The 17,356-nt window shown below is 37.7% G+C and overlaps 1 protein-coding gene across 1 annotated transcript in view; it reads right to left on the bottom strand.

Moving 5' to 3' along the window:
* LOC116151631 (coiled-coil domain-containing protein 144A) overlaps window positions 1-17,356 on the bottom strand; it is a 112,136-nt gene that overhangs the window by 18,621 nt on the left and 76,159 nt on the right. Inside the window, exons 19-22 of the mRNA XM_064492865.1 lie at window positions 5,182-5,323; window positions 2,819-3,029; window positions 1,455-1,638; window positions 467-604 (exon numbers count right to left, since the gene is read on the bottom strand). Of these exons, the coding sequence (XP_064348935.1) occupies window positions 467-604; window positions 1,455-1,638; window positions 2,819-3,029; window positions 5,182-5,323 (675 nt within the window). The remainder of the gene's footprint in view (window positions 1-466; window positions 605-1,454; window positions 1,639-2,818; window positions 3,030-5,181; window positions 5,324-17,356) is intronic.

Genomic DNA, 17,356 nt, shown 5'->3' with positions numbered 1-17,356 from the left:
CACATGGAGCAGAGCGTTCCTTTTCATCACACGTAGGAGAATGACACCCAAACTACGGTTTCTGAACTGGCTGCGCTTTTCCCTCCTTACCATCAGTGGAAATGATAAAGTTACCTCTCCATTCATCTATCAAAGGAGTGAGATCACTGCCAGAAACTAGAATGCCTGCCGTTAGGAGCAACAGTTTTGAGATAATGGAAAGTTCATCGATTCCTATGGGCAATAATAACAGCCTCTCCTTGGATGAGGCCATTGTGAATGTCACTACGTCACTGTTGCCGGCAAGTGGACTTGAATTCAAAATATTGCTTTATCCAATGGACCGGAAATGACACCTCCAGAAAATATATTTACATATATAGGCTTTTAAAACCCTCTATAATTTCTGTACCTACAGTATTGGTTTTTAAACTATGTAAGTATACAAATTCATACACACACGTTTGAAGATGACTAAAGAAAATACCTCAGCATTCATTTCCTTATTAGCCTTTTCTGCCTCCTTTTGTTGGGAAAGATGATGGGCCAGGATGTCATCTTGTATTACTCTGGCATTCTGCACTCGAGAACGTTGTCTCTCAGCGTCATTTCGCTCTTCTAAAACCTGGAGACATATTACATTAGGTTTTGGGTTTTATACCATGAAAAAAAGTCAAAAAAAAGCTTAGGAGGGGAATCTTTAAAAAATTTTTTTAAACCTGTTAAAAAGAAGTAGCCTTTTTAAGCACAGGGACCTTTAATGCATATAAATAACTCAAATTCTAATATACATGACAGCTAAATTTATCACAGGGCAAAAACACAAGGGATGTAGTGTCATGAAAGAAAAACTTTTTTAACACTTTTGAAATTGAGTTATAGTCATTTAACAATGTTGTGTCAAATTCCAGTGTAGAGCACAAGTTTTCAGTTGTACATGAACATATATATATTCATTGTGACTGTTTTTTGTTGTGAGCTACCACAAGATCTTGCATATATTTCCCTGTGCTATACAGTATAATCTGGCTTATCTATTCTGCATATGCCTGTCAGTATCTACAAATTTTGAAATCCCAGTGAAAGAAAATTTCTTTATAAGGCATTTAACCAGTTCCATCATAGTCTCAAGGCGATTTAACCTGGATTTTAACTTCAAAAAGCCAAAATTAACACATGGATTTGAATTAGACTTGTTATTTTGTTGAACGGACCAAAACTGTCAAACCTTATGTTAATGATTAAGCTCAATTTAACTTCCATTCCTTCATTCAGAAAAGACACAGAGCATCTGTTAGATGCCAAGAACACCAAGAAATTAGTAAATTAAGCTCTAAATGTCATAGTTCATATCTAGGATGAGATAACTTTAATTTGTTTTAAATGAAAATATAGATTCATTCAGAAGAATATTATAAATAATATTGATGAAACAGTGTTAGAGATATGAAATATTCACGTTAAGATTAATTTACCTGATTTGGTTTATTCCTTACGCCCTTCGGTTTGCATTCTAGTGCTCGGGCAGTGCTTTCAATCTGTTGCTTCAGGAAAACTTGCTCACTGTCTTGTTTCTCTTTTCTTTTTAAATCATCCTCAGGTTTTTCATATAATGTATAAGCATTTTTCTTCTTCTTTGTTTCCTGTTCTAATGTGAATCTGCAGTGAAATATGCTTACCTTAAAATTTATTTTGTTAGAAAATAAAAAGTTCATTTCATGATCTGGTTCTTCACATGCTGATTTATTACCCTAATGGAATTTCTATGTTCTCAATTTTTTTTTCATTTCTAAGTCTCACATTTTAAATTCCTCACTTCAATCTCTTCATAAAGATACACACACACACACACACACACACACAAATGTTTGAAAAGTAGCAATAAAAAGACAAAATGCTACTGAGTTTCAATCAAGAGTAACTCTGGTCAATAGTGTAGGAAAGAAATTTTGCAATTATTCACTAAGGTTTGAATTGAAAATTACCCTCTTTTCCTCACATAGTCATAAGTTACTCCTTCATTGGGACAGAGAAATTAGTTACTAGTTAAAAGAGAAGTTGCTATTTAGAAACAAGTTTATAAGTTCATGAGAGATAAAATTTCAACTTCCTGAAGTATTACAGGGACTCCTACATGATCTCCAGGGGAAGATAACAACCGCAGGTGCCTTTTCCAGAACACAGACCCGCTGATCAGCATAATCCAAGGCGAGGCTGGGGACTCTACTCCCTGATGCCCTACACTTTGTTTCTTCTTTCGCAACACTTTGAACTTACCTTGTTGAATATTATTTATTTAGTAAATCATTTTTAAATCCCTTTTGGTACAAGGCAGGATCCATAGTAAGTAATTAAAAAATAAAGAGTAATCCACGCTTTCAGCATAGACCTTTGAACTAATCTTATCTCTGTATGAGAGCGATGCTGAATAAACTAACCAGTAATCACTATCCACTTTACTTTTTAGTCCATCCATTCATATGTTAAGAATCAAACTGCATAAATTTTTTGAAAGTTTCTGCCTTGAGAAAAATGGTCATTTCATAATTCTGCAAGTGGGAATGTAAAGTAATATAAACTTTCTGGAGAACACTTGACAGATAAAGATCAAAGAATTTTTTTAAAGAAATATAGAATGAGGAGATATATATATATATACATATATATATATATTGCTGTGTTATTTCCAAGAGTCTCACATTCCACAATATTAATGAAATTTTCTCCCCTGTAAAATCCCAAAAGGGAAGTTAGCAATTATGACTTCTCCTACATACCTACAGTATTAAAGTAAATATAAAGAGTTCAAATATTTCTTTAAAACCAAGAAATTCAGTACCTCATGTGGCGGAGCTCTCGTTCCCACTCCACATTTTGAAGTTTTAACTGTGATTTTGCTTCTCTTGTTTTCAGCAGCTCTGTGTGTAGCCAGTTCACCTTCTTTTCCATTTCTTTAAGTTTTCCTCTAAGTTCTGTGCAGTCAGATTCTTTAAGTTCTATTGATCGGAAAGAATCAACTGGATCCTGAATTTTCAATAACCTATCAGGATCTGCATTAGGAAGAAAACAAAAATAGAAACAAAATATATGAATAATTTTTGTGTATAAAGGACTGTGCATTTTCACATTCATTCATCCATACATTGAACAAATGGATATTGAGCATCTATAACGTGGAAGACATTCTTCTAAGCTCTGCAGATGTTAAAAGAATCACAAGGTAATATTATGGACATTATGCAAATAAATTTGACAATTCAGATGAAGTGGGTAAAATTCCTTGAAAGAGAGGAATTACAAAAGCTCACTTAAGAAAGAACAAATAAGCCAAAAACCCCTACATCTTAAAAACCAAAACAAAAGTCCTATTTAAAGACCTTACGACAAAGAAAATTCCAGTCCCAATGGTTACACTGGTGAATTCTTCCAAATATTTTAGGAAAATTTAATACCAATTCTACACAAATTCTCCTCAAAAAATGAAGAGGAAGAAATATGTCCTCATTCTATGAAACTCACATTACCCTGAATCCAAAACCAGACAAAGATATTACAAGAAAGAAAACTAATGTCATGAAAATGGAGGTAAAATTTCTAAACAAAACATTAGCGAATTAAATCCAACAATACAGGATAATTCATCGTGACCAAGTCGGGTGTATCCCAGGAATGCAGGGCTGTTTTAACACGTAAAAATCAATGTTATTCATCATATTAACAAACTAAAAAAGAAACCATATGATCGTGTCAGTGGATAAAAAGAGGCACTTGCCAAACCTCAACATCTATTCCTGATAAAAACTTCCAGCAAACTGGGAACCAAGGGAACGTCTTCACTATGACAAAGATCTGTGCTAAGCCTACAGCTGGCACCATACGCAACGGTGAAAAACGGAATGCTTTTCCCAGAAGGTGAGGAACCGGACAGGAGTGGCTTCTCTTACTCCTTCTAATCAGCACTGTACTGGAGCCAGTGCAATCAGGCAAAATAAAGAAGCAAAAGGCATCTGGATGGGAAATGAAGAGGTAAAAGTGTCTGCTAATCAGCGGGGAATATGACTACATGGTGCGAGTCAGCTAACTCCAACCTGTGGGCTGGGTTGCTTGCTTTGGTAAATAAACTTTTACTGAAATGCAGCCACGTCCATTAACTTGTGTATTGTCTATGGCTACTCTTGTTGCAACGGTGACAGAGCTGATTAGCTGTGACAGAGAATGTATTTATTGGCTGCAAGTCTTAAATGTGAACTATCCTTAGTAACACAGTAGTTTAAAGAAGAAAAAGCTGGACCACCTCTGGTTATTTAGAAAATCTGAGAGAATCCATAAAAACACTACTAGAACTAACAAATGGGTTCAGCCAGGTTGGAGGGCAGAGAGTCACTATACAGAAATCAACTGTATTTCTATCATCAGAAACTAAAATTTAAAATATATTATTTTAAAACAAATAAACAAAAATATACTACTTATAATCTCACTGAAAAATAAGAAACACAGGTAAACTCATAAAAGGCGGAAACACCCACACACTAAAAACTCTAAAATATTGCTGAGAAAATCAAGGAAGACCTATATAAATGGAGAAATAAACTTTGTTCGGGATTAAAAATTTCATTTTGTTAAGAAGTCAATTCTCCCCAAATTAATCTACAGATTCAACATAACCTACATCTCATTTCCAGGACACTAGCAGACTTTTTTTTTTTAGCATTGACAAGCTGATTCTAAAATTCATGTGGAAAGAAGGGTAATAAAAGGAAACAAGATGAAGCCAGAGGACTGTGGCCTTTAACCATGGAGCTACGAGTGGCAGGAGCTGGATTTTAGGCAAGGAGGTAACAAAGACCTGAATTTTAAAAACTGTCTAGTAATCATGGTTGCGGTGTAGACCAAGGTTCCAGGAGGCGGAATGGAAGAGAAGAAAGTCCTGAGGTGATTTCAGAGTTCTAGGAGGGAAGTAGTGATACCCTGACCTTGGGTGAAGGCGTAGGAGCAGCAGAGTCAACAGAAAGCACAGGGAGAGGGAACGGCCACAGCCCCTGGCTGGCAGCGCACAACACGTCTGCTTCTGCTTTAACACAGAGCAGGTTCCTGAGACGCAGGGGACTGTAACAGAGCCGTGCTCCCTGGGCGGCACTAGGTGTGCACACGTTACCGCGAGACACTTAGAAAGGCTGTGTAGCCACACGGGGGTCCTACCTTTACTCTCTGGGCCAAGTCGCTCGATTAGCCTCAGGGTGTTCTTATAATTAGGGGAAAGCGACTCGCAATCCTCGGAAGCTGTCCCCGGTGACCGAGGTAAGTCATCGAGGCCATCCAGAGAATTCATCTGCTCTTTGACCTACAAATAAATAATGCTATTTCACAGTGTCTCCAACATTGTTATAAAATACGCTCAGTGTACAGAGGTGATCGATATCCATCTTTTTATGAGAGCAAAAACACAGACACTTCTCGAAAGAACTGATTTCTGTCAAAAGGCTAACTTTATCAGTAGTGTTTCTAAATGATTTTGAAGTAAACGTTTCTACAACAAAGGAGGATTTTCTGTTTTTCCTCTCTATCTTTTATAATTTTTTTTTACTACAGGAAAACAATATTCAGGAAGGTTTTTTGCCTCAATTCCAAGGATAAAGTTTAACTATAAATTATTATAGATCCTAACAATACTTTAAGTTTTGTGACTAGATAAAATGCTATTAAAAACTAGATATTAAATAATTATTTATTGACTCTAAAAGTCTAGTTTGAAAGGCAATTTCTCTTGAACTGTGTTATCAAAGCACAGAAAACAGTATTAAACAAGAAATTTAAATTTACACTTTCACATACCTGTGAGTGGCTATTTTCCCTTCCATCACGTCTTTCTTGCTCTTCCTCAGAAGTCCTTTCTAAGTCTAGGTCTGCTGAGAAATGAATACGCTTAGTTAAAATTCACTACTTAGAACAGCTAGATAAAAGGCATCATCTTTATAAAAACATAAAACACATTTCATCAATTGACAGTTTAAATTAAGCTTAATCTTTAGCTGGATATTTACTTCTTTAAGAAATACTTCTAATTATTTAAAATTTCAACAAACTATTTGGGAAATACTAGATGTTACCAGATTAAAGGCATACAAACATCTCAAAGTTTCACTCACAAATTGATTCACCAGACATGAACAAAACAAAGAAATAAAACAAAATTTAAAAATACAGTAGAAATATACAAAGTCACCTTCTCTACCTCCTAACAGTACCTTTTTAACAACATACCAAGCTTCAAGAGCAATGTTATTCATGCTTTCCAAAATTACTGTTACTTTTTATGCTTTTATCTTTCCTTTATCTGAACGTTTCCCTCTATTGTTCTGACAAGTTCCTTTTCGTCTTTGAAGACTCAGCCTGCTCTGTGAAGTCCTCCTTGATTGCAGCTCTCTTTCTGCAGAGACACAGGGATCTCTTTCCTTGGAGCTACCTTGGTACTTCACAGACTTTTCTAGTGTGTCTTCACCAGCTGAACTCTAAACTATTTCTTTACATGTCTATCCTCTTTGCTCCTCTGCTGCAGAGGACAAACTCTTAAAAGTATCTTTGAATAAACAGTATTTATTAGAAAAACTTTGAGTTTATAGCTTGTAGTCACTACTATAGGAGATAACTGAGAATCTTTTGTAAATACGACACTAATTCTACAGGTAAGGAAAGAAAAGATAAAACTATAGGAGCAGAAAAAATATTGTATGACTTATTACTACAGCTCTGATTATATCACTGGTTTCACATCCATGAGCCCTGTTTAAAACAGCAGTTCTCAGGTGCCATCCGAGAAGCCCTGAAGCCCCAAGTTCCCTCCATCTAGGGAGTCCAGGAGGTCAAAACTAATTTCACAATAATACTGAACGCTATTTTCATTCTCATTCTCCGTTAAGTGTGCAGTGGAGGTTTCCAGATACATGACATGTGATAACATTATAGCTCTAATGGCTAACACAATGTTTCTGTGTGCTTGTTTTTTAAATCTTTCAGTTTCATTTTCTAATATACTAAACATCAATAGATACAACCCACTTAAAAGTTCTTCAGAATTCTCAATAATTTTTCATAGTATAAAAAATATCCTAAACCCCAAAACTTTTAGGATTATTTTTGAAAAGATCATGTCTACCAAATACTAAGGTAGGACTAATAACTTCCATCATTTTTAATAATCAAAGACACCACACACACACTCTCCTAATCAAAACATCCAGTTGGCTTAAGATCTTTGGGCTAGGGAAATAGCTCAGTGGTAGAGCACATGCTTAGCATGTACAAGGTTCTGGGTTCAATCCCTAGGACCTCCATTAATAAATAAGTACAGAAATAAATAAATATCAGCAATGTGATAGCACTCGATGAAATCATTAAAGTGAACTATGACTGACATGTTAGCAAGTGAAGCTTTACCCTACGTAAAGGTCAGAATTCAATTAAGCATTATAAAACAGGAAAAATCTTAGAACCAAATAATCAATCTCTCAGAATCCCCAAGAAGTATACGGACTCCAAACTGAGCACTTTAGTGTCTCCCAACATCAATAGAAACATCCGAGTCAAAGCTGACATTTTAAAAATCTATTTCTTATGCTTATATATATTTTTCAAACATGGATACCGATCGTAACATCTGCCTTACTTATGTCATCTTTCAATTAAATTTGAAAAAGTAAAAGGAGTTAGGAAGAAGAACACTGTACTTCATTTCAGAGTTAAATTTGTATTGCAAAATTTACCTGATTTGAATCTTTGAAAATTCTTCATTGCTCCTGTTTTTTTAGGAACAGAATCTTTCACTCCAACTGCAGGCTGAATGGTTTTTGAAACAAACCGATTAATAATGTACATTTGATACAATCTGTAGTAATAATTCAAGGGGGGAGGGTCTAGCTCAGTGGCAGACTGCCTGCTTAGCAGTGTATGAGGTCCTAGGCTAAATTCCCAGTATCCTCATTAAAAAAAAAAATTCAAGATAAAAGTATAAAAGTTTTTACCTTCAGGTGAGGATACTTTTCAGTAGAATCTAAAAGCCAAAAGGGACACATAATCAATTATAAGTAAATATGAAAGCCAACTATCCAGTCATGCAGTTAGTAATGAGGGCAATCCTCATGCTTGCTTTGGAAATGAACACGTTAGGTTTCGGTGTTTTGTTTTTCAGGGGCAGTTAGGACAGCAACAAGGCAGAAATAGGAATCCGTTATAGACACTGAATAAAGAGCAGGAATATAGGTTTAACAAAACATGCAGGTAAGATCTCAAAAGTACGATTATGTTTCAAATGACTTTATAAACTAGAAACGTGCACATGTACCAGTGTGAACATGCTGCCTGAGGAGGAGAAAAGCGATCTTTAATCAGAGGAACAAGTCACGGCTCCAAGAAGACAAATGTGAAAGCTGACGGTAAAGTGCAACAGCACATCTTCCATGCGACTGACACCATTAGACTACAAGTATTTACCATGCTCTTCAATTCGTCCTGTGATTTAGGAAGTCCACAGCTGTGATGGCAGTTCATTAGAATGTGCAATTCACTTCTCGTCAGAGAAAGTGTTATGAATTGATCGGCTTGGATACACACTTGTAGAATAATCGTTCATAAAAATATTCATTTTTTTCCATACCCACATGGGCTACCGGTGTGCCTACATTTCTTGGATCCTCTAGCCGTCAAAGTTTCTTGATCCACTCATGCAAGAAAGAATGTATACTGAGTTTTCAATATTGAAATCTGGTGATCAAAAAAAATTCATTGCCACAGAATTATTAGACATTAAAAGTCTTTTATATTTCAAAACCTGTGTAGTATTCACTGAAAATAACAACTTTCGCATTTATGGAATGAATCCTATTAATTTCTTTTATTTCCAAAATTGGTTTGGTAAATCAGGCTAATGTTTAAAAGGATTATTGTGAAACAAATATCTTATCAAAAAATTAGGTACCATTAAAAACAACAACAACACAGCCAATGCTTCATATTCAAATTAATCTCACTTGAATAACAAATACCAATACAACATGTATCTTTGAAGCCTGATAGGAGGAGTGGCAGTGGTTTACCCCAATTATAGGCCCCCTCCTGATTCCAGTATTCTCTGTAGTGGCAGTGATCTAACCTGGCTTCAGTGCAAAGATACTGACGCCATCGAAAAGGAGTTCTCGCAAGTTTCCCCTCAATTCCAAAATCACCTACCTGCGGCCTTTTTTCCCTCCTTCCTTCCTTTCACTTTCCTCTTCAAAGGTACCTCTAGATCTGTGGTCTTAATTCTTCCCCTTCTCTATTCTTTGGATGGATGATGCCCACCATTTCTTTTCCCTCTCTGCTTAGCAGCAGTAGCTTATATCTCTAATTTCTACTTCAACTCTTTGCCTCGCTCTGGCTATGAACGTGCTCAGAAAGAAACACAAAATCGTGCTTTTCCTTGATGCTGTTCTGTCTTTAACTCCCCAGTGGCTCTTTTTCCAGATTCCCCTAAACACAAGTCTACCCTCTGAGCGTGATCTGAAGACCAGCAACAAGGGCATCACCTGAGAGCTTGTTAGAAACGCAGACCCACTGCTCAGAATGTGCACTTTTCACTGGGTCCCCAGGTGACTGAGTAAAACGTGAGCAACTCTGATCTATACCGAGTCTGCTTCTGCAGCACTCGGACTTAACTGATCCTTCTGAAATCCAGCCGCACGCGTCTCACTGTAACACTTCCCCGAAAGCTGCATCAGGAGTTGCAGACTTTCCAGTGGACTCTTTACCAGGCTCCAGCGCCCCTGACCTCCCCGGAACGCACCCTGCCCTCTTCCTCTTTCCCACTCTCTTCTGTTGGCCTATGAGACACCATCCTGTAAGGCAGCAGCACGCTGCATGACACGAAGGTCCAGACACTGACAGCTGACCACACACGCCTGTGCTCACCCACGGCAGGCACACCCAGCTCTGCGTGATCAGGTACCGCAGTCCTCACCGCCTTCCTAATGATCGGGGGACGGGGGAGTGGAACATTCTGCTGAGCTTCCCGGACAAGCTTTGGTGCTGGAAGCAGCTCACTTCATACCCACCTCATTTCAAACACTCCTCTTCCTTCTTCTAAAGAACTATTCTACATTCATTACCACCTCCTGCCAGGGACCCCCCTCCTTTTCCTTCATTTTCTCCCCTCCTCTCTACCTCTCTCATTCTTCGCTTCCTCCTTCCCTCCTCCTGATTTCCTGACTGTCCTCAGGTCACAGAGCATCTTGAAAGAAAGCTAACAACTGAGCTCCTTAAACAGCATTCTAGTTTAATCTCTTGCTGACACCCGATAAGATATACAATTTACTTCCTTTCCTCCTCTTTTTTCTCACTATATTGTCAACAGGTGATTTTCTTTGGCTGAGAGAATAGATCCAAATCCATGTTTTAAATCAACATTCTGTCAAATGACTTCTTTATAAAATACAGTGCTTACTTTCTATTTGTCCATTTAATGTATTTTTTTCTCTTAGACCTGCAGCTCCAGATAAATGACCAACATGGCTCCGTAGTTGAATCTCGGAGGTACTCTGTTAAAATTAATATTAATAATGAGTTGCATAAAGATTCCCTTATCCCTTTCTAAGAAAATACCTGTGTTTCCTACCTTATTATTATTTTTAAATTTCCTACTTTAAAAGCAATTAGACTTAAAAACAAAATAAGCATATCCTGGAAACCCAAACATTTAAAGAGAAAATTTCATATAGACTCTCTAGATCAAGTCTATCTTTTATCTTCAGTTGGCTTCTGACTCTGTAAACTGAGCATGGAAAGCCAGAGCAAATATTTTCATAGACAAAATACTGACTTATGTGCAGATTTCAACAAAGAATTAACTTCAAAATACCTAATTCCATTCTGCATTCCTCGACAAAAGAAGAGGACATTTTAAAAAATACACATTTTTATATGTATAACTGAATTGCTTTGCAGTACACTTGAAACTAAAATTATAAACTGACTACACTTCAATAAAAAATAAAATTTAAAATATACATATTTAAATATATTCTTTAATAAGTATACGTGCTATAAATTTAAAATATTTCTTAGGATAGATATTGCTTTTAATATTAAAATAACATACTTGGCATGAAAAAAAGCCTTGGAGTGTGTCATGTTGAGTATCAACAGAACACTGTGGAAACTGCTACATTTCAGGAAACAAAGGCTTAGCAGAATCTAAGATTATTTGATAAAACTTTTATTCATAAGAAAAATAGTTGAATAAAGTACCAAAGTAGAAAGAAAAACATTTATGTTTAAATTAACAGCAGAGAAATTTTAATTGTAGCTATGCAGCTCTTCAAAAAAGTACCATAAGCTTTACTTTACTAAGGGAAGAATAAGAACACTGTTTAGTGACCACCCGCATGTGCCAGGCCCTTATGATGCACATTCTCTTCTCTACACACAGCAATAATAAAAGTGATCCTAAGGACGGTTACACACTTGCTGCTTCCTGGCCACTCCAAGACGCTGGAGCACAGTGATGAGCAGATGGGACCCGCTGTTCCCTCTGTCCAGAACATCCCTCCCCGGGACCTTCGTGTGACTGGCTTCTTCCTGTCCTTCACCTGACAGCTTTGGTCACACTCAGCTCCTTTCTGACTACCTAACTTCCACCCTTACTCCACCCCCGGCCTAACTACAAACTCCCCCACTGTTGTCTAACCTAACGCTCTCCACATTCCTTAAGTGAAGGACTTACTGTCTCTGATAAAGGGTTCCTGTTTACTTGTTCTTCTGTTCCTGCCACTACAGCCTAACCCCTCAACTGCTACATTCAGTGTCTAGCTGCCTGGTGCTAGTCGGTGTTCAGGAACAGGAGTTTATTTAAGGTCAAAACATCTCAAGTCCCCAGAAGGCGTCAAGTACCAAAGCACTACATACCTATCGGAGATGTCCGGTACTAGTTTGCTGACACTTAACGTACCCCAAATGAGAAGTCCCCGTGCCCGCTCTAACGTTCCCATTTTATTGTCCTTCAGATTTTAGAAAAGTGTCCTCAACATTTCAGTAGGTCCCTAGTGGCCACTGTGATCATTCTGTCTTATGTTTCTATAGCACCCTTTACAGTTGACAATGTGTTTTCACATTTGTTACCACAGTTTTGTTCACGACACATAACCTGAGAGGTAGGTATCAGTACCATGTTTTTGAACGAGGTCACTGACATTCAAACAAGTCAGACAAGTGTTTCCAAGATCCCACAGTGGATCAGAACCAGGATGCCACGTCTGCTGACTTCAAGTACAGTGCTGTGCCACCAGGCAGGAGCTGCCGGGATCCAAGGGCTCAGGCTCTTACCTCTTTCCACGGCTGTCACCTTGGAATAGGTCACCACTACCCTGCACTTAGCTGCCTTCAAGTCCGGTCGCCATAAAGGTACTCAGTGCACGCTATTTTCCCTACCCGAAATGGGCTGTCCTCAGTAAAACATCACTAACCCAAACTTCTGGTATTTTAACACCACATACTTATTACTACTCCCCATGCTTTTGCTTCTCCTGAAATGTTCTTTGCAGCTCTAACTGACAATCCAAATATATTAATACTTTGAAGTCACAAGCACTGTCTTTTCAAGGTCAAAGTGGTTAAACAAACAAACAAACACACCATTATTTGTGGGTTTTTTTTTTTTTTAGTACAACCTGTTTCTCTCTGAATCTCACGAAGAGTTTTACACATTCATTTATAACAAAGAAACAGCTGGTCACAGGCTGACCAAGAATTATTTTCTTTAGTTTTTAGAAAATGTAACTTCAGAACCCAAACCGATTCCCTATGAGTTCTAAGCCTTGGTTTTTGCACTACATACACCAGTTCCATTAGGTGAGTCTGGAAAATTAACAGAAGTGCACTCTGCAGTGGTATGACACGTGGCACGGAATGACTTTACTAAGTGTGGGTTAAAATGAGGAAAAAATTTTGCTGGGCAAATGTAAAAGTGAGAAAGTGAAGTCAAAACATCCCTCCATTTATGTTTTAACATGACTAGTCAAGTACAAACTTAAGGCAAGAAAAAAAGGAAAATGTAAGTATAACAAGGCATGTGGAGAAATACATGTATTTCAGCATTTATAGATAATAGATCGGTGATGTGTCAGTACTGTCAGGGATATACTATGAATGAAAGCCTCTGTTTTACCTTTTTATTATATATATAAAAATATATAAATTACATATGCAAGTATATATATTATTCTTCAGCAAATTTTATAAAAATATCAAAATATATGATATATAAAACAAAGGCCTTTGTTCATAATATATCCCCAATAATACTGACTTGTACTAATCTACAACCGTTTGTTTGTAAATACTACTATAAGTAAGACTTAAATTTTGTCACTAGAAGTCGCTCAATTGAACACGGTCATCTCTCACTACCTGAGCACTGTGAATTATTACTAGAGAGAGAGAAATATACATTTTAGAAAGTTCCTAACACATCAACTTTCCACTTAGAGAAACAAGAGGTAATCAGGATTCTAAGCATAATATATAGCTTGAAAAGATACATTGAATGGAACATGAGAGGGGGCTAAAAAGAAGGTTAAAAAGTTTTCATCTCAAATTCTAAGCTCACAATTGGTAGATACTGGAAAACAGACTGTAACTTATTCCTATTCATCATATACTTCTTATCTATTTCCTTGGCATTTATGACAGATTTCCTGTCATAACAACTGAATTTTACAACCTAAACAAAGGGAATAGAAATTGAAGTCATATTTTTAGAATTCAAATAGATTTCATTATGACATAGTACGTGTACTATATTACCTGTACAATCAAATAGATTTCATTATGATAGAGTGTGCGTGTTATATAACCTGCAGCGTGGTGCAGAAGTCCATGTCTCCTCATGCACTCACATTCAAAAAATACTAAAATGCTTCTTACATTTAAGACCTTATTCTAGGTGCTCCAGGAAATGCACAATTACATTCCCTAATCTCTAGCGGTGTATGCTGATGCAGGGGTTATAAAATGAATATGTAAATAACTATACTACAAAGTATCTGAAACTTGAAATTTTAGAATGGGACACAAGGACTGGACATACTTTTTTAAACTATAATACAAAAGAATTCTGAAGTAGGTTTTTCATATGGTTTTTATTAACAGTCTACTTTGAGAGCTGGTTGTTATTTCAGGGAAAACATGTATTCTTCAATTAGATGAAGAGCTTTGAATATACTCTTAATGGGATAATTTAGAAAACACAGAGGAATCTATAATATGGATTTTGAGAAACAGAATTTTAATTTCTAAATTTCTATAATTTCAATTATTATTTTAGTCTTAATGCAGAACCAGAGATAGAAATAAAGTAAAACAAGCAAACAAACAAACAAAACAAAAACCTCTTTCCTCACAACTCTCTGATACCAAAATAAAAAATGTCCAAGGGGAAAAAAAGAGACACATGCTACGCAGTTTTGGAACTGAAAGGCCCCAGGAAGAGGCCGTGATTATCACAGTAAGTAGCTGTGTGCACTGAAGATGTCCCTGAGGCACGAGTATTATACAAGTGCCGTCAGTGTGGTTTAAAAGTCAAAGAACCCTTATCCTTGGCCAAGCTTCACACTTCCTCTATGGTGGGAAACCTTTTCACAGTACAGTTTTCCTGTCACTATATATGTTCTAGTCCATTTTGCTTCAGCCTTATCTTCAGTATTTACCAAAGGAGAAAAAAAAAAGAAAAGAAAAGAAAAAAAAATCAACCTGTCATATTTTTATAAAATGGTTTACTCTGACCAACTTTCTAACACAAACATAAAACAATGATAGGCAGACCACTGCTAAATTTTAAGAGTAAATACTACACAAAACTAAATTCAGAGCAGAAAAATGAATTTCACAAGAGAACACTTTACCTTGGGAGGAAGAGCTAAGTCATCATCTGATGGAGGCCTTGAATCATCAATGTCACGTTTGGGTGAAACGCTTTGGAGCAAAAATACACATCAAAAATGAGTGAGTTCATTTCTTTAAACAAACTAGTCACAAAAGTCTATGCTGAGGGATAAGAAAGCAGATCTGGGAGCCAGGCTGCCTGATGGTCAAGTCACAGGTCAACTACTTGATAACCATGGAATCATGGGTCAACCAGTCAACCTCCTTAAGCTACACTTGCCTAGTTAACTAACAGTAAGCTGTATCAGCACAGCTACTCTGCAAAGCTGTTGTGGTGACTGTACGAGGTAACATATGTCAAGTACATAACACGGTGTCTAACCCAGAGTAGGACACTCAACAAGCCTTGTTTCTTTTCTCTGTGTTCCCTTAGTCAACATGTAATTTTTAAAAATCCATAAAATCCTACCTGATGACAGAGATATCTTCATTCCTCGGTGAAACCTCAACCACTAAATCCGCTATTAAAGAAAAAAGTAAAATAGATTTCATATCAGCAATAGAAAAATACAGACTATTGAAAGTATAAGACCAAAGTTCTGTTAACAAGCTTTCCTTTGGGACCACACCTGGAGACTACACACTTGAGTGAATACTGAGTATACTCCTGGTAGGTAATTAATGCGTAAAAACCACTTCCCCTCCTTTATATTTATCAAAAAGAAAAAGGGTGTTTATCCAAATTTGATATCTTGAAGTGAACTGCTGTTTACAAGGACCAAAATCCCAACCAAACTTTACGAGACTCACAAAGGATGATATTCATTAGTAGAATCAGTACCATAAACTGACAACGTCAAGCTCACACAGCGTGGTGTTTCTGGATGACACTCATGGGACTAACCCACCCCGCCATTTGGCTTTGTCGGCCTCGTGTTATCTGGGCACGGTCATCCCTTTTCGCTCACATACGGTCTAGGGCTGCCTTCACACTGCAATGGCAGAGATGAGTAGATGTGACAGACACCACATGGCCTAAAATATTGACTCTCTGGCCCTTTATAGAAAAAGCTTGTGCATCCCTGCCTTATGTCACAACCAGGAAGCCCGAAGACTCACATCGAATCTTCTTACTCTTCTGCTCAACATTCTTCAGTAGATCCATGCGGCTGCCATTGGTGGTTCCCAACTCAACAACCATTTCTTCTTTGTCGTCCTTGCCGGACAATTGCAACTTTTCTTTGATGTTTTCTGCCCCAGTATGCGAAGAAGGTAATCTCTTCTTAGCTGCAAAAAGAGAAATGATTATTCTGCGGTCATCACAGTAACTACATCTCCTTCCCCCGTGGCTGGTTGAGGCATGAGCATGCGATGTAGCCCAGCCAGTAAGATGCCAAGGGAAGTCTACCGGAAGCGTCTCTGTTTTCTTCCTCGTTAACAGGAAACATGCAGAGGGAAGCAGCCCTCCTCGCCTGCGGATACTGTCAGGTGAGAAGAAGACGCTTGGAGCTGCTGCCAATCAGCAGACCAGGAAAGGCGACATCAAACACCAGCAGCCTCACAGCTGAAGGAGGGACAGCGTCTGGGATCCTGACGACATCACCAAACCTTCTAACCAATCCTGACTCCTGCTGCTGTAGCCACTGTTACTTAGGCCTCCTATTATTATTTGTGGCTAAGAGCATTCTGACACATCTCCAAAGGTCTACAGCAGACCTCCTCCTTTCTATACTACTAGAAAGGCTTTCAGAAGCGTGCCTGAGCTACGTAGTCACCTCGTTCCCAACCATTCCTACAGCATCCTTCCTGCACCAACAAAACGAAACTCATAGACCCTGCAAAGTTCACTGGCACATCTTAGCCTTTGCACCGCTGTCCTTTCTGCCAAATGTAATCTTCAAAGATGTTCCGCCCACCAAACACTGTCCTTCTGCCTCCTTCCCTGGCAAACTTCTACTCGCTCTGCATGGCTTACCTGACATCCTACCCACTTTTCAAAAACTTCTTTCCTCACCATGGACTTAAAGTATTTGGCACATATTAAATACCCATAAAAATATATATAAAGACAGTTACAAAGTCCTCGTGGGCTCTGGGACACAGTAAGCAGAGAATAAAGTAAAGCAAATCTTAAAAATGGTGATGACAATAACGAGCTCCCGGAGGCCAGGAACTGTGCTTTTGACCTGTTTGCGTTCTGTAAAGTCACAGTGGCGATTAGTACCTAAAAGACACTTGAGAGTCATCTGTTAAGTGGATGAATTAACAGATAAGAATGTTTTCTTTGAAAATCCTGTTTAAAAAAAATACAGACATTAACCAGGGACAACTCTGTTGTGTTATGAGCACCTTGAAGACCAAAACTCTGTCTATTCCATCTTTGTATTTCCTACAACAGAAGTTCTTTGCTTGATCCAGGCCTACCAAATTAAAGGTGCCCTCATACAGTTCAGGTGGAACAGCACCCTAG

This window comes from Camelus dromedarius, chromosome 12 (genome assembly GCF_036321535.1).
Source record: "Camelus dromedarius isolate mCamDro1 chromosome 12, mCamDro1.pat, whole genome shotgun sequence".
Taxonomy (NCBI): domain Eukaryota; kingdom Metazoa; phylum Chordata; class Mammalia; order Artiodactyla; family Camelidae; genus Camelus; species Camelus dromedarius.
The sequence above is the reverse complement of the archived record's forward strand: the minus strand, read 5'-3'. Positions and strand labels throughout refer to the sequence as shown.